Source organism: Pelodiscus sinensis, chromosome 1, assembly GCF_052426305.1.
Source record: "Pelodiscus sinensis isolate ZL-2025 chromosome 1, ASM5242630v1, whole genome shotgun sequence".
Taxonomy (NCBI): Eukaryota; Metazoa; Chordata; order Testudines; family Trionychidae; genus Pelodiscus; species Pelodiscus sinensis.
In genome coordinates this window covers 50636346-50660704 of record NC_143052.1, presented here as the reverse complement: position 1 = coordinate 50660704, position 24359 = coordinate 50636346, and the positions used below count along the sequence as shown (strand labels likewise).

The 24359-nt window shown below is 43.9% G+C and overlaps 1 protein-coding gene across 3 annotated transcripts in view; it reads right to left on the bottom strand.

The window, feature by feature from the left end:
• Positions 1-19627, bottom strand: part of TMEM168 (transmembrane protein 168) — a 35418-nt gene extending 15791 nt beyond the window's left edge. The window contains exons 1-3 of one of the 3 annotated variants that reach the window (XM_006122519.5): positions 19349-19627; positions 5980-7243; positions 1419-1561 (exon numbers count right to left, since the gene is read on the bottom strand). In XM_006122519.5, the coding sequence (XP_006122581.2) occupies positions 1419-1561; positions 5980-7116 (1280 nt within the window). In that variant the 5' untranslated portion in view covers positions 7117-7243; positions 19349-19627. Of the gene's footprint in view, positions 1-1418; positions 1562-5979; positions 7244-18715; positions 19224-19348 lie in introns of those variants that run through there. The other 2 variants (XM_006122520.5, XM_075929602.2) reach the window with 2 other exon arrangements.
• Positions 19628-24359: the final 4732 nt, after the last annotated feature.

The window sequence follows — 24359 nt, the reverse complement described above, 5'->3', positions numbered from 1 at the left end:
TTAAGAATTTGACTCCTTTCTTTAACAAAGGTACCATACTCCAACCCCTTCCCTCCAATAAAACCATGTCCCCCATCATCCCGTGATTTTTTCCATGCCCATTAAATCCACAACTATAGCAAACTGAACAGTTTTCATACACATCCAACTTGCAATCCCATTTCCCTGTAATATGCATGGAAGATATGCATTCCATGAGTTCTCGGGTGTCAATTTTCAAGATAAAGCACTTTAAATTATAAGAATTGGATTCAAATAGAATGTTTCAACTTCAGAAGCTATGGTTTGTAGCTGTATGAGTATGTAAATGATTAGTACCAAACAAAAAAAATTGCCACAATCTTAATTTTTATATGAATTGCTGCAAATACATAGATAATATGTAATGTATAAGTAATCCTAATCACTCACACCTACATATTTTCAATAATGAGACTCAGTTAAATCATTCTCTTACAGTTTATAAAGTTGTTCTAAGCATGAGTTCACTGCCTACTTATATTAAGTCTCTTTACATAAAATACCTGCACTGACTTCAGAATCTAAGGCCCTGACCTTGCAACATACATCACATGAAATCAGCAGTCTCTTTCATGTAGTACATTTTGTAGAACTGGAGCCTCTTATACATTCTTAAAAGCAAGTCAATTGTATACAGAATGTAAATCTGTATTGTAAGTATTATAGGAGAGCTCCTTTTCAGAGGGTTTCATGATTCCTTAGTTGTGGGCTGGGGGATTATTCTCTACCATGGACTTTCCCCATACCCTTGGGTTTATGGTCCCAGCCTCACTGATGGGAGGGGGAAGTGGGCCTCAGTCTCTAGTAACCCCTCTCGCATGGTGGCAGAAGGTCAGGCACACTGTTTAGTTTCTCCCCCTCTGCCAGGGTCTTTTTCTCCAAACCTCCAAGGCCCAGAAGGGTTGTTCACCATGCTAGGCAGAGATTCTCCACGCTTTGCCTCTGTATCTGTGATGTCTCCCTCTTGGCATATGTCAATATCTGCACCACTCAACTCTGCAGTAGCATGCTTAATTCTTACAAGTCCTACTATCTAACTGAAGGGGAGGCTTTTAACAGGTTCTAGCAGGACCTGGATTGGTCCCAGGTGTCCTAATTAACCTAAAGTAACACCTGTTCAATTACCAGGGAAAAAGCAACCTGCTTATCCTGAGAGACAATACTCAACTTCTATCACCCTCCTATAACTATCTGACCTGACCCCATCACAGTATTTAAATATTATTTTTGGAAGGTAAGGATAGGTAAGGAGAATAATCATTCAAACACAGCCATCTAACATCTAAGCTAGTATTTCATAGCTGAAAAGCAAGCTACACCACTTGATTGCCTATGTATAACAGCTGCACTAATTACAATAAGTTGCAGTATGCAAACATTTACCATGGCAACTATACCTGCAGAAGTTGGTGGGAATCACAACAGCATATCCCACACATGTTCCTCCCAAGCAGTTCCCCAGTTCATGGAAAAGCCCATGAGCCATAGACTCCAGAGGTAAAACAATCAGAAACACACTCATAAAGATCCCATTCTTTGGCTAAAAAGAAAATAGATATATTTATGTATTATGAAATCCACTTACAAATTAAAATGAAAAAAGCTAGGATTTTCTTTAAAACTTACCTCAGTGATTTGTGAAAATTACTTGAGCAAATCTAATCTGATGCTGAAACGCCAGGTGCAAATAATTATAGGCTACCGTCAGCCCAAGACAAACTTAATTACACAGTTAAACATTCTAAAAAGAGTCTTTGGGCCAATTTTACTGGTAGCAGAAGGAGAATCACTTCCCCAGAAATAAATGTATTTGTACCTCTTTAGGTAAGCACTGAATTTAGCCCCAAAGTCCTGATCCTGCAAACATTTAAGTACATGATTAGTTTTTAAGTTCTTGTCTTAGAATACCACCAACTTCTATGGGGCTAATCATGCATGTTAAGTTGAGCACATGTATAAGTAAGTGCAAGACTTGGGACCTAGGTAAAAAAGATGGAGAATCTTAGATGACAGTATACTACACCATGTAACAGGAATATAAAATTTAACTATTATTTTTCTTCTTCCTTGCATGAAGATCTGTTCTACAAGTCCTCTCACTCCAAATGGGATCTGCTCTACAAGTCTCTCCCTTTAAAGTACTCTGTTCAATGTCATGTCCTCTATTACACCACCATACTAACATGTCTTCCTTTATGCCATTTCACTCTTTCTTCCTGGGTCAGCTCTTCTTTTTCCTTCAGTCTTGATCTGTTGGACTTGTATAGTTGTATGATTTGTGCTTAATGTGTCCAATATATAAAATTCAACTATTATTCAGCCTATTTTGTTGAAATTTTAAAAGCACCTTTGGTATTATTGCCTCAGTATCATTCTCTATAATATGACTGTACCAAGCAGAACATCAGGAATACTTTCAAAGCATTTTACTTGACAATGATATTTATCAGATGCAGAAAACCAATACCTGGCCCTAAAACTCACTGAAATCCTACAGGACTGCAGCAGACAGACAAAACCAGTGATGGGCAACCTGCAGCCCACTAGGTTTTATGTATGGCCCACGAGACATTTTGTTTGCCATTGTCCAGGCACAGGGTTGTCAAACTCTGCTGGTTTTCATCTGCATAGGTTTTTTCCTACTATTATTACAACGACACACACTTGAAGCAAGGGTATGTGAAATGAGGTGCATACAACATTGTGAGAACCATGCACTCCTTCCACATCCAATCGAAGTGCTGTTATGGTTCAGCTGGAACACCCTGAAAATTCTAAGTACACAAGCACAATTAGCAAAACTACCCCATACCTAGAGGCAATTTTGATCACAACAATCTTGAGGGCCACTCAAACGGCCCACTCTCTAACTTAGGTTGCCCCTCACTGGCTAAGACTGCAGTCTGAGTAGATGAGGGGGAAGAGGGACAGAGAAACAAATGGAGTAGTAGTGAGTAATTATGAGAGCTGACCAATAACTAAGGAGAAGCAAGGACGTAGGAGGAGAGCGAGAAGGCATCTCAAACTGGATTAAGTACTGGAGAACGATTTTAGGGAAAAGAGGAGTAATGAGAAATAAATTAATGAGAATGAGTGGATAGATTATAAAAGAAATAATGAGATAGAGCACATGCATCAAGTCAGGAAGGAGAGATACACAGAGGCTACGTCTACACTGCAGGCTTCTTGCGCAAGAACTGTTTTGCGCATGAGTTCTTGCACAAAAGGTCTTGCGCAAGAGCGCATCCACACTGCCATGTGCTTTTGCACAAGAGATGTGCTTTTGTGCAAGAGTGTCCATGGCAGTGTGGACACACTCTTGCGCAAGAAAGCTCTGATGGCCATTTTAGCCATAGAGGTTTCTTGCGCAAGAAACCCCTGTTGCCCATCCACACTGCCTTCTTGTGCAAGAGGGCTTATTCCTCGTGGAGAGAAGAATAACTCTTCCGCAAGAAGCCCTCTCTTCTGACGCTTTACTGTAAATTTAATTGTGCAAGAACACGCGTGCAGTGTAGATACTCTGCAAGTTTCTGCGCAAGAACTGCTGTTCTGGCGCAAAAAGCCTGCAGTGTAGACATAGCCAAAGTGAGAAAGACAAAGAGAAAGAGGGACAGAGGATTGGTGATGAAATTTCCAAGTGTGTGTGTAAAGTAAGGGTTTGGCAAAACATGAGGGGGAGAAGAGATCACAGTGCACGAGGAAAAAAAAGACAGGAAGGGACTATTAGAGAATAGAAGAAAATAAGGAACCAATGACACTAAAAAAGCCAGAGGGAAAGATACACTAAAATATATAATAGGAAAAAAATGAAGTTAAAGAAGAACAGAAACATGAATCACATATAAAACAGCTATTTAATAGACAATTTAATGCAATAGAACCCAAACTTGTAAACATTTATATAGTCTAGCTTTGCAAACTCAACAACTTAGACCAGAAGAGTAATGTATTTTGAAGCGTTAAGTACAATATCACAAAATCTTTATTACTCTCAAGGTAATTGGAAAGCGAGGTTTTTATACTAAGTTTTCATGACAGTTTTTCAAGAGTGGTTGAAAGTGAAACACATGCGCACACAAACAGTACAATCTCACTAATTCACACTAGACTGGAAGACACGGTGCAATTTAAATGAATAAATTAATAAATGCTTAAGAATAATGTAGCACAGTGTATTTTGTTTCATTATTTCAGAAATGAAAACTTAGCTTTATTTGACTACCTTGTAATGTACTATTCAGAGCCTTGTAGTACCTCTCGTAAAAACAAGTTTCATATTTCTAGAACTAAATTAACTATAGCAGTGTATACTCAAATCTTTTGGGAGAAACATTTTTTTATTTGGACTACGAAGTGAGTAGCGATTAGCTTGCAGAAAGATCTCTCTTTCTCTGAGGGAATTTATTTCTGAATCCTGATAGTATTAAATATTATTCCTAGAAGGAATGAATTTATCTCAAACTCAGAAATATTCTGAAGAGCAATCTTTTGCCTTTGGGATAGAACAAATGGCAATGTTTGACCTACATATTCAAGAGTTTCTGATAAAAGATCTTCCCAGGACTCCCAGACACATAAGGTTGTCTAGAATTTAGTCATCATTTTGTGGATTACTATAAGTGAGATTATCTGAATCAATCACCTGCATGTTCTAGTCTGGCCATGAATCTAAGGATCCAATTACGCGAACACTTACATGCGTAAAGTTACCCATGTGAATAAATTCTATTGAAGTCACAGGAACTGTGTGAAGTGGGACTAAAGTTTCTCAAGTGTAAGTTTGTGCAGGAACAGACCCTAAAGATTTTATAGGCAAGTAGATCTTCAACAAACTTATTGTTCCTGGATACTCAAATAAAAAGTCATCAAGAGTGTCTTTTTTTTCCTTTAGTTACCTCAGGATTCCTTTCAGAAGCAAAGTAAACTATTGCAACATGCCCTACCTGAAAGCTGCACCCTGTTCATCATGCAGTAGCTCAAAAAAATGGTTATAAGTTATTCTAACTGGCCAACAACATTAAATGCAATTTCATTCATCATATGAAATTACTCAAACCCCCCAAAGTAACAAAAATCACTGGAAACTATAAGTGATGTTTGATCATACTTTGCTGTTACATAAATTAGTGAACAGAAGCACATGGGCCTTTTGGGGACAGCTCATGCTAATCCATCAAGAGACAGATATTTTTAGTAGATGATACATGCATTGTAATTTTAGACTAATTTACTGGTTACTTAATAAAATATAAATGATTGTAAATTTCTCCTTGCTTCAATTCATCACTAGAATGACCTGGATTTTCTAAATGGGAAGATCTATTTGATTCCCCTTTCATATTGAAGTTATTCCTTCCCCAGCTGAATAAACAAGTTCACATTTCCTCTGCCAGATAGAAGTGATTTACATCTAATTAATTGGTCCCTACCGAAATAAAGACTTTCCAATTTCTACTAACTTACATGAAAATAAATGCCAAGATCTTAAGAGAAATAGGCCTGTTTGGTTCTCATGAACTTTCACATGCACTAAATATTCAGGATACAAGTGTAAAGCATGCTTCTTCTGCATTACAGATACCTGAAAATGTGCAACTGCAGAACTGTTTTACTTATTTTCAAGAATAAATATAGCTAAGATAGCCATCTCAGATTAACTTGAATCACAGAAACTGTTCATAATTCTCAAATGAAAAATCAAGATACTTTAAAGTAGCATCATATTTACCATGTAATGCACCCTAAGATTTTAAGAAAGATAGGATAAAAGTGGTTTCAGCACTTCACAAAATTCCTACCCTCCACTAGCCACATTTCAAACAGAAGGTTTGATCTCACAGTCCAGAATGTGATGTTCACGGCTGTGAGTTTAATAGGGCCCTAATATTACATATCATAAATGACATAAAAGAGTTATTTATAATATCAGGAGGGAAAGAGATAAATATAATTTATTACCTGCCAAGTTACTGAACCCAAAACTGCAGTTGCAAGGAGACTGAAAAATACTAGTTGCTCTGAAATTAAACAAAAATGACGCATTCCTTTAGAAGCCATGACACGATCAAGGCTATTATTCTCTGCCCTGTGGGTATAATAGACTTTATGGCAGTCATTTAATTTTGTATGAAATCCCCAAAGAGTTATAAGAAAAATAATGTGGCAGATCATCCAGAAAATTCCAAAAATGGAAAAACCAGGTATAATAAAGTACCAGAGACCCAAGTCGCCTAATTTAAATGCTGCTAGAACAAAAAAGATAAGTTCAATTACTCCAACAGAGATAACCGAAAGCCTTCTGCAAATTCTACCGCGGTACAAATAGGGCTTCCATCGTTCAGTAACTGAAAGTCCACTGAAGTAGACATCAAGAAGAGGGTCTGAAATCAGGCAACTAAAGAAACAGGACAAGGCAAATGGGTTTGTGGGAATGTTGAGGGACGGAAAAAACAATAAAGATGCTAGAGCTCCAAAAATTGCCAAATTTGGAATTGCCAAGAAAGACTTCATCCGCAAGTCAATAATCAGCATGGCCAAAGCCACAACTAACAAGATGATACTTATGGATTTTTCAACCAACATAGTTGTGCTTGCAATTGCAAATCCAACCAGCTCCAGAAATTCAACTGTTGTCAGCAGAGTCGGTCGATGATGGACACAGCCGCAAATCCTCTCCACCAAAGCATACAATATCCTTATAACTATGGAAGTAAGGAGCAAGTATTTGGTTGCTTCTTCTTTCACATCGCTTTTAAAAGACGAATTATCAAGAAAACAGAGGAGGCCAAGCAAGAATCCAAACCAAAGATTGGAGAGAGACAAACTCGCTGCTTCCATTGAAAAATAATAATAAAGTATGCTGGCAATTCCAAGAACAAAAAGTCCAAGGATAAAGATTACCAGTATTAGTGCATCTGCAGTCTTCTCCCACCTGACATAAAGGCCCAGACATATAGCAACCAATAAGTTGATCCTGGCTAAATAGCCAAGATATCGGACTGATGAATGCATGTTCACTTCTCTATTTGCTTCTTCCAATCTTGTCATTGCTGCATAGAGACAGTGACTAACACAGTAACGCAGTGATCTACACATGTAAATAAGCAATTATGGGGTTTTACCCACTCCACAAAAAGTAACTGGGTTTCATCCGAAAAATGCAGTGCAGCAATAGCCTCCTGCAATGTCATTTCATCAGTAATAGTCCTGGATTATAGAAGTCCTGAAAGAAGAATGAATGAATATATCAGTGCTAAATTACATACTTTAAACTTATTTACTAACATATTAGATACTCTCCCTGTCCCAAAGAGTTTACAATCTAAATTCAAAATATACAATATCAATAATATACGTGTAATTTTTAAGTATATGTTCTATAACTGGTGGATCACTGAAGTTTATTCAAAACCACTATGAATTGAAATGCTCATAAATCTCATCTCATAAAAACTCCTATAACTTAGCTAATCAAATCATAACTGATAATAAAGTCTTTTCATGAATCTACACATTCCAAAAATATTCCTTTGACATTTCTGTAAAACTCTAGTATCTGTCAATGGACAACTTCCTAATCTTCTTATTTCAGTAAAATACTAAAAAGAGAAAATTATGAAACATGCTAAATCCCTAACTCAGATCTATTGTTTCTATTATGATCACTCACTTTGTTATTTCAAGTAACAAAAAGAAATTCCTACTTTTTTATTAACCCTTGTTAATAAGGATGTTAAGGACTAGTCAATTATCCGATAAGCAAATGCTTATGGGATAGTCGAATCGACTAGTCGATTCCCTCCACCTCGGCGTTTGAAAGCAGTGCCACATGGAGCCTGGGGTCAGTTGCTCCACGTGGCATTTCAAAGTGGCAGTGAAGCGGAGGGCTCTGACCCCAGGCTCCATGAGAGTGCTTCCGCTTTGAAATGCGCAATAGCCCCCGCTGGTCACTCTTGTACATTTCAAAGCTGGTATATCAGCGTGCAGCCCAGAGTCAGCGGGACTTCCTGCTGGCTCCAGGCTTCACATGGTGTTCTGCATTCCTGCTTTGCAATGTACAAGAGCCCTAGCGGGGGTTCTTGTACATTGCAAAGGAAGAATGCAGATGTGCCTATCGACTATTCAACTAGTAAATTACTCGATATTTAACATCCTTACTTTTTAGTATCCTTTGTGGTATTTATGTATATAGGTACTTAATAGGTCTATTTGGCTACTGAAGTATCTGGAAGCTTCAGACACATTAGTAAGTTGATCCCCACAACACACTGTGACATTATCTCCATTTCACAGATGGAGAACAGTGATCCCTCTAAGATTTTCCATCTATGAACAGAGTGAGTTTTGTCTTGTGCACCAATACTGAGGTCATGTTTGGATGTGTGCCACCGTTGCACCCACCAGTTACTAACAAATATCATATATTTTGTGTGTGTACATGTATATTATGGAAGAAAGAATACTAAAACAGCCCTTTCCCCCACGCATCATTATTATTATGGCTGACCCTAAGTGCCAACGTATTGTATATTTGTCCTGCAATCTGCTTACTGACAACCCCTGAAATTTTATATTTCTGCTACAGATGTGATTTAATCTTGGCATCAACGTTTCTGAAAAAAAATCTTATTCAAGCTAGAAAAAAAGCCCAAAACAAAGCAGGAAATTTTTCATTCTCAGTGAGTTTCAAAAGTCTGCTAGACTTTTCCCTTCCCATTAGACACATTTTGGGAAAAAGTTGTAGCCCACAGCCCTTGGAATGATTACCTCTATCAGCCCCGTGGGACTGCTGCAGCAACATCAGCTAAACTCCCACCCATTTCCCTTAGGATAGACCTTGACTATATTTTCCTCCTTTCAAAGCAGCTCCCAAGCCGTCCTGATTAAAATACTGGAGCATCAGCAGCAACCTATACTGTGTCCCCGCTCCATTCCCTTCCCATTAGACACATTTTGGGAAAAAGTTGTAGCCCACAGCCCTTGGAATGATTACCTCTATCAGCCCCGTGGGACTGCTGCAGCAACATCAGCTAAACTCCCACCCATTTCCCTTAGGATAGACCTTGACTATATTTTCCTCCTTTCAAAGCAGCTCCCAAGCCGTCCTGATTAAAATACTGGAGCATCAGCAGCAACCTATACTGTGTCCCCGCTCCACACAAACTTTCTATATGCAGTTGTGTCCTTCGGGGATCAGTCCATCGCTTTCCATTTAAGGTCTGCAGCCCGCACCCCTCTCAGATCTTTTCCTGCTCTCTGCAGCAGACCTGGGCTCCCCCATTCCTCCCTGTGTACCTGGCAGCTGGAAAGAAGCCTCCCCTTGAAAGAGATACAGATCAAGCAGAAGCAGGCAGCAGCAGCAGGCCCTACTACAATGTAACTTTCTTAGCTATTGCCCTGCCTATGCCTCCATCTTCTTCACCCCACACATCTGCAGGGGTGTTTGGGGTGGAGCCTGGGCAGGGATTCCTTGACTGATGCTACTTCAAGGGGTTTGACACCCACTTGCCTGTGGGGCCCCCCCATTTCCCATTGCCTGCCATGACTGCAGCAGGGCCTCACACAGTGAAACAGAGACAGTTGCAGGGTAAGGCAACCACGCACCCTGCCTGCCTACCCAGACTAATTTCAATGCTTCCTTGTAGTGGGAACATGCGATTTTGGTTTTTTTTAAATTGGAATCCCATTGCATGGCCATCTCCCTACGCCCACAGGCACATCCCCTGCTGGCTTTGCAGGGCCATATGAGGCTCCCCACTCACCCCGTACCACTGCTGGGCTGCTCCTTCGGGGGCAGGGAGGGAAGTTCCCTGCAAGTCTCTGGCACAGTGCCCACTTCTCGCAGCCTGCCCCATATCCCATCTTGCTCATAAGCTGGGCACTGCTCATTGGCACCTTCCCAGGACTTGCAGCTGGCCAGTAGGTGCCTGCCTGATGCATGGCTGCAGTTATGGCTTCAGCTGGGGCCGCCGGAGCATTCGACACACAGCTCTGGTTCCTGCCACCAGACATGTGGCTCAGGCCACGGTCACCAGAGCAGCTGCCGCTCAACATGTGGCCCACACAGCTCCAGCCCTGGGGAAGGGTTGATGCTAGGGCCAGGGTCCCATGGTGGCTGCCCTGCTGCTCCTGGGGCAGGAAAGCCACCCACCACTGGCCACGCCCCAGAGTAGCTGAGCAGCCACGGCGTGACTCTGCTGAGGAGAAGGGCAGGATGCAAAGTTTTGGTGTGTGCCCATGCAGGTGCACACCTTAGAGGGAATACTAATGGAGAATGAAAGCATAGTGAAATTAACAGACTTGCTCAGTGTGTCAGCCAGGAAAACCCCGAGACTTCATGAGCCCAAACCTGATCCCAGGGCTTTACTGACAAAACTATCCTTTTAATCTGAAAGTTCTCTGGAAGAAAAAGACAAATAACCATCAAATGTCTTTCAGACAGATTGTGAAATCAAATTTCTACTTATCTGCCACCAAGAAATGAAAAATTTCACCAGAATAAAGACTACTACATTTACAATCTGATAACTATTTCACCACTTTGTAAATCATTGCCTTATTGACCAGATGTAACTCAGATCCGTTCGCACTTATGACCAAAACTCCCATGGAGCGGTCCCCGAGTTACACGCTTACGAACAGCGCGGTCGCATGTAACTCAATGGGGTCCGAGTTACGAACAGATCGAGTTACAGCCAAGTGTTTGGTTCGTAACTCGGAGAGAGGCTGTAATTTGTCAGATCCTATGGGGGAAGAGGAATACAATATTTATGTGAAAAACTTGTAAATATTTTTGCAATATACTAACTCAAAAACTGCCATACAAAACTGACCAACATGACAGAGATCAGTATTATTCTATAGTGAAAATTTCTTCCTGACCCTAAGTTCGGGTCTATACTAGTGCTTTATTTCGAAATAACCTCCCTGTGGTCAAATTTATAAGCAGAGTCTCCACACTACCAAGCCCGATATTTCAAAATAAGGGGCTGCTTCAGCTGTACTTCTGCTTTTCTCGGGGAATAATGCTAATTTCAAAATAGTGTTAGTGTGGATGCTCCGGTGCCACTATTTTGAAGTAACTGCTCCCCAGAGTAATTCTAACTAATTACTCCCCAATGCTTCTTGGGGCTCAAAGTCAAGGTAGCATGTCCACATCAACAGAGCTTGCCTCAGATTAATTTCAAGGTTTCTTCGTAGTGGGAAAATGCTATTTTGTTTTTCTTTAATTGGAAGTTTTTAAGCTGAATTTAGTTATTTAAAAATAGTTTCCTAGTGTAGACATGGCCTTAGTGAAGACTTATTTGTGGCTTGAAGCAAGAGGACTGGTGTAATATTTTAAAATTTGAATCCTACTTAGCTTAAATTGAGGGTGCACAAAAGGGCCTCTGCAAGAAGGTTGATCTGGCCCATGGAGGCCTTGCTGCTCCCCTGCCCCCAGGAGAAGTTTCCTCCACCCTGCCAGGAGCATGAGGCACTTTGAAGCACCATGCGTTCCTGGCAGGGCAGGAGGAAACTTTGCATGCTCCACAGGCCCCAAGCCCTGATTGGCCTGGGGGCAGGAGAGTGTGAGAAGTTTCCTCTGCCCAGCCCCCGCCCTGCAAGGAGCACGTGGCACTTAGAAGCACCACGTGCTCCTGGCAGGGCAGAAGGAGGCTTCGCATGCTCCCCACCCCCATGCCCTGATTGGGCTGGAAGTGGGGAAGCATGGGAAGTCTACTCCCACCGCCAGGGGCATGGGTGCCTAGGTGGAGCCCGGGGGGGGGGGGCAGCAAAGGGGCTCCCCCACTCACAGACCAATCATGTTCTGTGGGCAGGGAAGCATTCTGGCCCCACCTCTTCTGCTTGAGGCTCCGACCCTTCTGGAGTGGCAAAAAATTATTGCCCACCCTGGCTTAGATAATATTATATATTAAAATAGATGTTATATTTACTATAATTGTTCAAATGCAGCTATTTGTTTCAATACCTATTAATTTAATAATATTTTGAGGCAAATGTATTTCTTTGTATTTTAAAAGTTCAGTGGGTAGCCGAGTTAGTCTGTTACAGAAAAAAAACAACAAATAGTGGTCTGATAGCACTTTATAGACTTAACAAAACATGTAGATGGTATCATGAGCTTTGGTGGGCACAGATGGTCATCTAAAGAAGTGGACCTTGCCCACAAAAGTTCATGATACCATCTACATGTTTTGTTAGTCTATAAAGTGCTACCAGACCATTTGTTGTATTTTAAAACTCTCTGACTTTTCCTGCATTTATGTGTATTTATTCTTAGCAAGGTCAGAATGGTTATGGTGGGACAATGAGATGTTCGTGGAATGATTGTTTTGCAATGGAAAAGGAGGGGTGTAGTACCAACTGTTATACTTCAGAATGATCACACAGGAGCAGTTAACAGGCGGACTATGTACCCCACCCCAGCCCTAGTGAGCAGCCAGTGGGAAGGCTGTATGCCTCCCACCATCCCCAGAGAGCAGCCTCCAGCCACCCCTACCCCTTGCTCTGAGCCCCCCCAACCCCAGCTCTGACTCCTGCACCCCCCAGCTCCTGCCTTGAGCCCCTCCCCAGTCCAGACTCTTGCACCCTCCACACCCTCAGCCTCCTACCCATAGTCCCTCATATTCCCAAGCCCCTGCCCTAACTCCTGCACACACACACACCTGTCCCCCACTCGGACCTGAGCAATAAGTAAGTCTTTCTAGTGATTTTATAAGTTATAAGCAGGGTCAGCTCAACAGATAAGTTGCCTCCTTAGTCCCAAATAAGAGTTATCAGCAGTAATTTAACCAATCAGCACCATTCACCAATAACAAATTAGCAACAATTCAAGAGTGTATAATGAGTTAGTAGTAGGGGCTCCACTTTGAAACACTGCTTGAGTCCTTCGCTGGCCCTGTGCTTCCTACAGCGCTTTCACCTCTGAAGCGTAGCAACAGCTCTAGGGCTGTTGCTATACTTCAAAGGCAGAGGCGCCCTTATCAACTAATAGAAATTTTACATCCCTAATGTAGAAGAGTAGTTGAGTTGACTACTTGCATTCCCTTGCCCTCCCAGCCTGGCTGCTTCCAAGTCAGAGCCTGCAAGTGGGGGAGGGGGAGGGAGGAATAGGTGCCAGTACTTCAGGTAAACAGGAACCAGTACTGCAGTAAAGCAGGTTCCCTGTAGCACTGTCTTTACGATGCCGCTTGCCTCCCTCTTTCCCCTCTGCTGCTTCCTCTATCAGAGGCAACAGTGATGGGGGGCCAGGAAAGACTGCTCCGGCAGCAGCCCCTGCCACAGTCAGCTCCGACCACCACAAACAGAGGCTGCTCCACAGCAGCCCCTTGTCCATGGGGGTTCCCACTTCCCTGCTGGGATTCCCCCCCCAGACAGGGCCAGTGTGAGCTGGGACCGAGCAAGCCCATCTTAGTCCTGGCTTGCACCGGATCTAGACGCTACCCCCGCTGCCGGTCTGCAGTTTAAATGTAGTAGGAGCCAGGCTGTTTGTGCACCTGGCAGCCTTTCAATTGTACAGCTACAGCAGGGGGTAGCTACTTCTGAGCACCTTCCCTTATTGACTAATAGTGTGACTTATTGACTACAACATTGTATCGACTACATGATTACCCAATTACCTGGCTCTTAACATCCCTACTATGGACCCAGTTTAACTAGCAAGTGCACTCTGGCTATTTTGGGGCAGCAATTAATTATGCCTTAAAAGATAAAATTTTAAAATATTATTTAGTTTTAATATTGCATATCATTGGCAATATCAAGCAGCATTCGCAATAATGAAAATGACATGGGTGTGTGTGTGTTAATGTGTCTTCAAATCAGTTTAATATAAATCCTACAATGCTTCATTTAATAATACAGCCCCCACCATAACACGGAGGAATTACCAGATGACTTCTCACAGTTCCTTTCAGTCCTACATTTCTATGCCTTTATTGTCCAAGTATTGCTTGGTGTCTCACAAGGCACAGTTATCACAGTGTTGGTCATGTCAGTCCCAGATATTACTTACCACACACACCACACCAGTCTCTCTAATATCTTTTACTAGACTAATGTCTGCTGGTGAGAGAGACAAGCTTTTGAGATACACAGGGGTGCTCGGGCTTGAGGAAAATCTCCATGTATTCAGTATGTTGCCAGATGGTTTCAGAAAAGATACCAAAACGAAAAAAACCAACCAACCAAAAAAACAAAAAACAAAAAAAACAAAAACACACATACACTCCCACGCTAGGAAAAAGTTTCTTGAGCAAAAAAACCTTGGCCCCTTTAAAAACCGTGTGGTGAAGCTTTTTGGCCCCCAACAGGCTGCCGGTGGCCACTCGCCATCTCGCCTTCCTGCATCAGGCCAGATAGCTCGCCTGTGGAACTCAGTAAGCACTAGGGTTGCCAAGCTGCCTCCGTATTGAGCCGGACAGCCCGGGATTTTTGCCTCCTGGCCGGGGGGGAAAAAAAAAAATCACAAAGTACCAGACATTTTAGGTGTCCAGTATTTTCTGAATTTTTTTTACTGGACAGGAGGCAAAAATACCAGACACCTGGCAACTCTAGTATTCAATTAACGGTCTGATCTTGCAAACATTTGTGAAGGCAAGTACAGTATACTCCCATTTATCTGAAAACATATTATCCAAACCTTCGCATTATCCAAATCCCTTCCTTTTCCCCCAGCATGAGAAACAAACCCACTGCAGAATTCCATCTCATTTTGGAGGAGAAGGAAGGGCTCTGGATAACAGACAGAGACATCCCAGCCAGGACTGCAAAGAGAAGGAAAATGAGCCCTGGACTTATGGGAAGCCACCCTAATGCTGAATGGCTCCTGTGGCAACGCAGGGAGCCTTCTGGATCCTTGCTTTCATGACAGTGAGTGAACCGGACCATAAGAACAGAGCTGCAGAGAGCGCCCTGCATAGCTACAGTTCTGGGGACACCCACTTCCTGCAAGCAAAATGTACAGGGAAGGCTCTGGTCTTGGTAGGGCAGAGCAGAATCTTGGTTAGGAGTCACTGGCCCTGTCACAGCACAGGAAGTTGGAACTACCTAATGGCCATAGCAGCAGAGCCCTCCTATCTCTGCTACAAAGCTTATCCCTGCAGGTGGAAGGAATAGAGCAGAGCCCAAGGCCAGAACTGCAAGAAACATGAGCTACTGGTTGTGGGGGAGGCCCTCTGCTGCCAAATGGTTCCTACCCTCTCAAATATCCAGACTCTCAAATATCTGAATACACGGAGGAATATGTTTTTTATTACAGTATACTCCTGATTCCCACAGAATTCCACCAAACTTTTTGTGTATGTAAAAATTAAGTATGCTTCTAAATCAGGGCATTAGATAGATTTATTTCCCTCACTATTGCTTCCCCTCCAATCAGATAATTAAGTGTACTGCCCAGTCATCATACTGATTCCCAGTACAAATGGATGTTTCTTTCTATCAAATGTTACTACTCCCATGTATTTACTTAGGTTAAAAGTAGCAGAGGTTTCCATCTTTTCCCTGGGAGGAAAATAGCGACATTATCATTATTAAAAGGAGATGGCCAAGATGAAGAAACTATGTATTTTAATATTCCTTATCTGTTTCAGTACTTCATGTTATTAAAACTGGAAGAGACTTTCAAAAAATCATCTACTCATCATTGTTTCCACTGTTTCACTCTGATGAGACTGTGAAAATAGACTAATCAATATAACGTATTACTTACATATTGCCCTCAAGGTTTCCATTTCTCATTACTAGTGCACTATGTCAATGGCTGACTCAAAAACAAGGGCAGTTATAACTAAATAAAAAAATCCACAATGTTTGTATTAGCAATGTTTTCATTAAAAAACTAATTACAATCATCAGCTTCTGCATCTCTTTATATTTTTAAGTAAAATCTAAATTTGGGGTGTAAGCTAGCTGAACATAATTTATAGAAAAAAGAAAACCATGGTTTATAGTTAAAGGACCGGTGATCCCCAAACTTCTCAAGATAGTGCCCCCCGTTATCATAGCTGCCGTTGTCCGTCTCCCTTTCACAGGGATGGGGTCAGCAGTGGGAGCAGCAGCACTGAGGAGTGGAAATAACAGGCTTAAGAGGGCTGAGGTTGGAGGTGAGGAACAGAGCTGGGCTAAGGCTAGCATTAAGGGAGGAGCCACAATCAGTCTGCAGTTGGGGGTGATGTCAGAGCAGAGAGTTGGGGGTGGAGTGCACCTGGGTAGCGCTCTCTCCTCATCTCCCATGTGAGCTGGCCTGGGGCCCATCACATCCTCTGAATGTTCCTTTGCACCCCACAGTTTGGGGATCTCTGATTTAGACCTTTATGAAGTTAAAGAGATTTAACTAAAATTGGTTTCAAAACAAAATTATGGCTTTTATAGGCAAGGATTTTAAGTAGTCTTGTTATAAAGTATAACCTAGTCTTCCTACTAGATTTTACACTACTAGTACATAAGAACATATGAACAGCCATACTGGATCAAACCAAAGGACCATCTAGCCCAATATCCCATCTGCCGACAGTGACCAAAACCAGATGCACCAGAGAGAGGGAACAACGGGTAATCAGCACATGATCCCTCTCCTATCATCTATTTCCAGACAAACAGAGGCTAGAGACACCATTCCTACCCATCCTGGCTAATAGTCATTGATGGACCTAACCTCCGTGAATTTATCTAACTCTTTTTTGAACCCTGTTAAAGTCCTAGTCTTCACAACATCCTCTGGCAAGGAGTTCCACAGGTTGACTGTACGCTGAGTGAAGAAAAACTTCCTTTTGTTTCAAACCTGCCTATTAATTTCATTTGGTGACCCCTAGTTCTTATATTGTGGGAATAAGTAAATAATTTTTCCTTATTCACTTTTTCCACACCAGTCATGATTTTATAGACCTCTCTCTTCCCCCCCACCGCCACCTTAGTCTGCTCTTTTCTAAGCTGAAAAGTCTAAGTCTTTTTAATTTCTCTTCATAAGGACCCATTCCAAACCCCTTATTTTTATTGCCCTTTTCTGAACTTTTTCCAATGCCAATATATCTTTCTTGAGATGAGGTGACCATATCTGCACACAGTATTCAAGATATGAGCATACCATGGTTTTATATAGAAGCATAAAGATATTTTCTGTCTTATTCTCTATCCCTTTTTTAATGATTCCTAACATTCAATTTGCTTTCTTGACTGCCGCTGCACACTAGGAGGATGTTTTCAGAGAACTGTCCACAATGACTCCAAGATCTCTCTCTGAGTAGTTGTAGCTAAATTAGTCCCCATCACATTGTATGTATAATTGGGATTATTTTTTCCAATGTGAATTATTTTACATTTATCAACATTAAATTTCATTTGCCATTTTGTTGCCCGATCACTTATGTTGATGAGATCTTTTTTGAAGCCCTTCACAGACTGCTTTGGTCTTAACCATCTTAAGAAGTTTAGTATCATCTGCAAATTTTGCTACCTCATAGTTTACTGCTTTCTCCAGATCATTTATAAATAAGTTAAATAGTATTGGTCCCCTTTGGAGATACCACTAGTATAGCACGTTAAATCAAATATGCATTGTTTGCCCTAGACTTCTAAAATGTGCTAGTTACGATACATATAACAACTAGGGATCTTAGCATGTAGTCATTTACATGATTAACCAGTAAACCTGGGTTCAGCAAGGGTGGGGGGGTAGGAAAGAGCTGCTGCCCATGGGGAGCTGGTTTTTAAGGCACCTGCCTGAATATGCTGGCTCTGTAGAGCCTCCTATCCCCCTGCCACTCCCTCCTACAGAAGCAGTGGGTGGGTGGGATGGGGAGTTGGTTCTTTGGGGGAAGTCAGTTCCCATGAGCACCAGTTCCTGTGGAGCCACCTGCTCCCCAGGCTGCTGCCTTTCATAGAGGCAGCAGTGCCAAGGGTGTAGGGGTAGGGGGGAATTGGTACACGTGGGAAGCCGACTTGCAAGCCAGCTCTGTGCGCATACTGGGTCCCATGGAGCTGCCTTCCCACACACCCTTCTACTGCCTCTGTATCAGAGGCCACAGAGAGGGAGAGAAGGCAGATGGGTGAGTGCTCACACCTGCCCCCCATGTATAAATATGTAACAACTGAAAAAAATCAGCGATTACATATTTACAAAAAAAAACCACATTTGTGAACATTCCTACAAACGATCAATGCTTAATTTGTGCCAGGGTTTACCAGGATTAAGGATGTGAAAGTTTAACGGGTGGGGCTGGAGCCGCTTCTGGCAGTCTCTGCCTCTGGTGGGCCTGGGCGCCCCACAGGCAGAGGCTGCTCTGGACAAGTTAGAGCAGCCCCTGCCTGCAGCAGATGGTGGTGGGCATTTCCCTCCTCTTGTTCCCCTTTAATCAGTTAACCAATGAAACGGAGTTGTACATCCCTGACCAGGATTGAGCCTCTGCACCTCTAGTCTTGACAGTTCATGGCTCCAGCAATCTTACATTCATAACTAATGTAGGAATCCCAAAGAACTGCTTAAGCCTAGCATCCCTTTCAATACAAATTAAACACGGCTAACAATATACCTATAACACCTACACTAGACAAATCTTCAGTTAATCTGGAAATTATCCCTATGCGAATACGCTTCTATTGGTTTACTAATGAAAGTTAAACCAACATAATCCTGGTTTAAATCAAAATTAAACTAAAAATATGCACCCGATTTTGCACAGGTTGACACGCATACCTTTAAAACCGGTGTATTGCGTGTGGACTAGACTTTCGCCAGACAACAAGTATCTCTGAACAATACAGTAGACTCAGGAGCAACATGTTTCAAGCAAACCCTTCCCGATACCCCTGGATAGCCAACAGGAGATACCGCGTGGGAATGAGCATTCAGAGAGGGAGACAGGATCCTCAGAAATGGGCTTGCCCCAGCTTCCGGTCCAGGGCCCGGGCAGGGTTAAGTAGTTTGCCCAAGAGCCGGTTCCCCGGGCGCCAGAGGGATGGTTCTTCCGAAGGGGCGTTAGCGCTGAGAACGCGCCCGCGCGGCCTGAACCCGGAGACGGAGGCAACGCGAAAGCGAAAGGAAAACACGCGACAGGCGCAGGCCTCGCTGCCTGGGAACAAACTTCCCTGAAGTTTCCGGCCGTTGCTCTCCCAGGCTGAGCTCCGTGTGCGAAACCCCCCCGCCGCCGCCTCCTCCTCCTCCTCCTCAGCACGGCGTCCACGGTCCTGTCACCCAGCCCGCTCTGCCCAGCCCCCCTCGCTGCCCGGGCCCCACGCGCCCCAGCCTCCCTCTCGCCCGCTCCGCACCCCCCGAGCCCGGTCACTAGAGCCCCGCCGGGTCGCTTCGCTTCCTCTTGCCCGGACTCACCCTGCGCCGACTCCCTGGAAAGTTCTTCATCGCTCCTGCAGCGCCGCCGCCATGATGGCGCCTCCCTGGCTACGGGGAGCGCGAGGGTGCAAACAGCGCGGCGGGGGCGAGGGGATTCCCAGAGCACGAGACGAGGGGGCGGGTCCTGCCCCAAACCGCGGGGAGAGGGGCGGGGCCTGGGGCGCTCGTTCCTCTGCTACCTCGGGCTGGCCCCGCTGAGCTGCCACATCCTCGCTGCCCTCCCGAGGGGCTGCCCCCCCCCCCGACTTAGGGCAGCCGTGCCGGGGGAGGGGCGCGCGTTAGCGCCAGAGAGCGAGACAGCCCGGCCTCTCCTAGCGCCGCCCCCGAGCGCGGGCTGACGGGGCGAGCAGTAACCCCCCTGCACCCGTGGGGCCACCTCCCGGCCTGATGCGCGGCCGGCAAGTGGGGGAGAAGAGACCCAGCTAAAGGGCAAACTGCTCCTGCAGCCCCCACTAGATGTTGACGCTTCACTTTTTAAGTCGCCTATTTTTCTGTTAGGAAGGTTGTCACAGTCTCTTTACGCACAGGGCTCAGTCCCCCTTTGTTCTAAGGCAGAGGCAAAAGCTGCCCTGCCTTCACCAGATAAAATGGCATTTACAGTGAACCCTCGTTTATCGCGGTAGATAGGTTCCAAACCCGACCGCGATAGTTGAAAATCCGCGAAGTAGGGACATGTATATTTAACATGTATACAGCGAGCCCTCGCTACTTCGCGGTTTGACCATCGCGGATTCACGTATATACATAATGTAATGAAAAAAGTCCGCGAAGTCGTGAATCCGCGATGGTCGAACGGCGAAGTAGCGAGGGTTCACTGTACTAGAAAGGAGCATAACACCGCACTACCGGCAGCTAGTGTATCACCCAGGGCTGTCCCTGGGCATAGGCAAAATAGGCAGTTGCCTATAGCACCAGTATTTCTGGGGCACCACTCTGCCCCCGCAGCAGTGAAGCATGGGTAAGCAGGGGCTAAACTACTGCTTGCCACCAGCCAGCTAAAAGGAGAGCAGCCGTGGGGGGTGGGTATATTCACTCCAAAGCTATGTCTACAGTGGCAGCTTCTTGTGCAAGAAGTCTTGCGCAAGAAAACGTCCACACTGCCAGGTGCAAGCTGTGCTTTTGCACAAGAGCTCCCATGGTAGTGTGGACACTCTCTTGTGCAAGAAAGCTCCGATGGCCACTTTAGCCGTAGGGCTTTCTTGTGCAAGAAATCCCTACCAAGCATCCACACTCCCCTCTTGCACAGGAGCTTACACTTTTTTTTACCAGGTGTAACTCTTGTGCAAGGAGCCCTCTCTTATCACGCCATACTGTAAATTTCCTTGCACAAGAGTGGGCGGGCAGTGTGGACATACTGCAGATTCTTGCGCAAGAATGGCCATACTTGTGCAAGAAGCTGTGAGTGTAGACATAGCTCAATTGTTTAGCTCTGCAAGATAATTAACTGTTGATATGTAAATACAGCTCATACCAGGAGTGGGAAGAAATCCAAGGTGTGGTTACGTAAATCCAATTCAGCCAGGGCTGATGGAGGATGAGTGTTGGAATGAAATTTGGTGGTGTAGTGTAACTAATTTGGGGCTGTTGTGGGGGTCACAAATCATGCTACCCATAAGTGTAGGAACTGTAAAATATGACAGCAGAGCTTGCAGGAGAGATACCATCATTGTAAGAGGTCTCAGAGGAACAAGCCTCCCCCCTGCCAGAGTTGAGTGAACTGAGTTAGGGTGGAAAGGGCTTGAGGGCTGAGTCAGCCTGCTTCATGCCTGCCAGGTGGGAGCTGAAAGACTGGCTCAACCTGCCATAAGGAGTCTTTTTGCTAATCCAGTAGAAGCTGCAATCTTTTGCCAGCCCAGGTGATAGTTCTTAGTGATTTCAACTCTTTAGCTGAAATCACTGGTTTGACCGGGAGCCAGACACACTGCAGCCCATAGAGCAGCTGGCTACAGGGCTAGACTGACAGCTTCCTGTGCAAGAACAGAGCTGTTCTTCTGCAAAAACTTGCCGGCTACCTACACTGGACAAGTGTTCTTCTAGAAGTAAATTTACAGTACAGCATTGGAACACAGGGCTTCTTCCGGAAGAGTTATTCCTCTCCCCATGAGGAATAAGCCCTTTTGCGCCAGAGCTCTTCGAGAAGAGGCTAGTGTAGACAGACACCATGAATTTCTTGTGCGAGAAGCCCCTTTGGTTAAAATGGCCATCAGCACTTTCTTGCGCAAGGGTGTCTACACTGCCATGGAGTCTCTTGCGCAAAAGCACATGGCAGTGGAGACGCTCTCTTGTGGAAGAGTTTTTGCACAAGAACTCTTCGGCTCTGTCTACACTGGCATGATTTTGCGCAAGAACTCTTTTGTGGAAGAGTTCTTGTACAAAAACTCTTCCAGAAGAGTGTCTACTCTGGCATGTGCCTTTGTGCAAAAGATGTGCTTTTGCGCAAGAGCATCCTTGCCTGTGTAGAGCTTTCTTGTGCCAGAGAGCATCTGAGGGCCATTTTAGCCATAAGGCTTTCTTGCACAAGTAATTCATGTTGCCTGTCTACACTGGCCTCTTGCACAACAACAGTTGCTCAAGAGGGCTTATTCCTGAGCAGGAGCATCATAGTTCTTGTGCAAGAAGCGCTGATTTCATACATTAGAACGTCAGTGTTCTTGTGTAAGAACTCGCGGCCAGTGTAGACAGGCAGCAAGTTTGGGCAGAAAAGCGGCCGCTTTGGCGCAAGATCGCACCAGTGTAGACACAGCCAAGGAGGGGACTCATCTGGATGATGTGTCAGGGTCTGCACTGACTAGACAGAGCTATAAGTGGGGGGCATCTGCAGTGGAGTATGGAGAAAGTTTGGGTAAGTGAACTCTGTTGTGGTATTTTCCCAAAATAATGCCATGACACACCTCTCTCTTTCATTAAAAGCTTCTTTTCTTCACTCAGACTCTGTGTCTATGAGTGGGGAAGCATTGCCACTCAGAGGCACCCAGGGGTGTGTGAATTACCCCAGCTAGGTGGGGGCTCGAGCCAGTTCTATGAAAGATGGACCCCTAGCCTATGTCTACAGTGGCAGCTTCTTGCGCAAGAAAGCTCTGATGGCCATTTTAGCCATAGGGCTTTCTTGTGCAAGAAATCCCTGCCAAGCATCCACATTGCCCTCTTGCTCAAGAGCTCCTGCACAAGAGGGCTTACACCTGTTAAAAAAAAAAGAGTGTAGCTCTTGCGCAAGAAGCCCTCTTACTACGCTGTCCTGTACATCTTCTTGCACAAAAGCAGGTAGGCACTGTGGACACTTTCTGGAAGAACAGCCATTCTTGCGCAATGACCCGCCAGTGTAGACATAGCCCTAGATATTGAACCTGGCCCTGGTTGCTGCCAGGCCTACCCAGGAAGGGTTACACATGCATCAGCAGGGCCGGGTCCTAGAGAGGGCCAAATACGCTGCCTGCAACACAGTCTGAGGGAGGGGATTGGCTGCCGGGGTCTCTGGGAAGGGAAGAGGCATATGAGCACCAGTTTAATCATCCCGCGTAGGGTACCATAAATCCTAAGGACGGCCCTGGTCTCACCCACAGAAGTTGGTCTAGCTACAAATATAGAATTCAAGGAAAGTAGGTTAGCACTAACCGCGATTGCACTGAGGTCAATTGTCTTAGATTTAACAGAGGTGAGTAGTCCACATGGGAATCAATTATTTTAGTAGAGATGGTTATTAGAAAATTGGGCCTCTCTGTAAGGTATCTGTATTCATTAATGAAAATTTGTACCATCTCCTAATATCAGTATGGTACTTCACACCACAGTTTCATTGTCTACTACTTCATAGAGAGCAGTTTCTCTTAATCAATCTGGTGTCTGTGAGCATTACAGAAATAAATCTGCTTTCTTACTCAAGAAAAAACTACATGATGCAAATTAGAAATGCCCTGTTCTGACGCACAGACATTCAAGCAGTTTTACCTTCTAAGGAAAGCTAAATGCATTCCTGCACATAAAAATCTGAAGTCTATTAAAATATAACAAGTTGTTTGTTGTGCAGCTTATTTGGACTGGATAGTTCTAGTTAGAAAAATAGTATACCAACTTTTGAGTGAAGGAATATTGTTTTGTTTTTAAAACTCCATGTGGCTTATATGATAGCACCCTTTTGTACTGCTGCTGGCAGGGTGATGCCTTTACAGCAGCCTTTGCTCTCCAGTCATCCAGCTCTGAAGACAGCACTATTGCCAACAACAGATGCAGAAAAGGGGGCAGTTCTATGATCCCCCATACAATAATCTTGCAACCCTCTCCCCATCCCCTTTTGTGTTGGGACTCCCAGTTTGAGGAATGCTAGTTGCTCCTGTGAAATCTAATAGGGGATTTATGCAGTGGCTAGACTTAAAACCTGAATAATGTAGGCATTAACGAGGGCCTATGAACATAAAGCTGCTGTTTCAGTTTGTTCTGAAAGAGCTGACTCTTACCAGTGTGTATAACAGAGAGACTAGATTATTGGGTAACCATTCCCACCACTAGTTAAAACTGGCAGAACAGTTAATGGGAGTAAATCAGTTCCTACAGAGGTCTCCTGAAAAAACAAAATCCATAACCCTATGGACTTGGCTCAACTCTTTAAAAAAAAACAAACAAAAAACCCTTGAAGCATCTATTAATCCTCTGACTTGGAGAACACAGAAACTGGTTATTGTGCAAGTGACAAATCTCTTTAGAAATGACCAACTTTTGAAGATACAAGAGGGAAAGGTTGCAAGACATTCTTTGTGTTACATTAGCAGAGTATCATCCACAAATACAATAAATATCAAAGTGAGAAAATTGACCTGACTACTTAGATACATACTTTGGAGTGATTTGAGCTCCAAAACTTAATATGGATACTAGGCCCTTATAATAAAGCACCAGTCTGATGATTCAATCACATAAGACATCTGGTCTGTTCAATAGGTGCATCTGGAGATTTATTTAAAGGGTTTAAGTCTTTAAGTCCCTCTTTCAGGTAGGG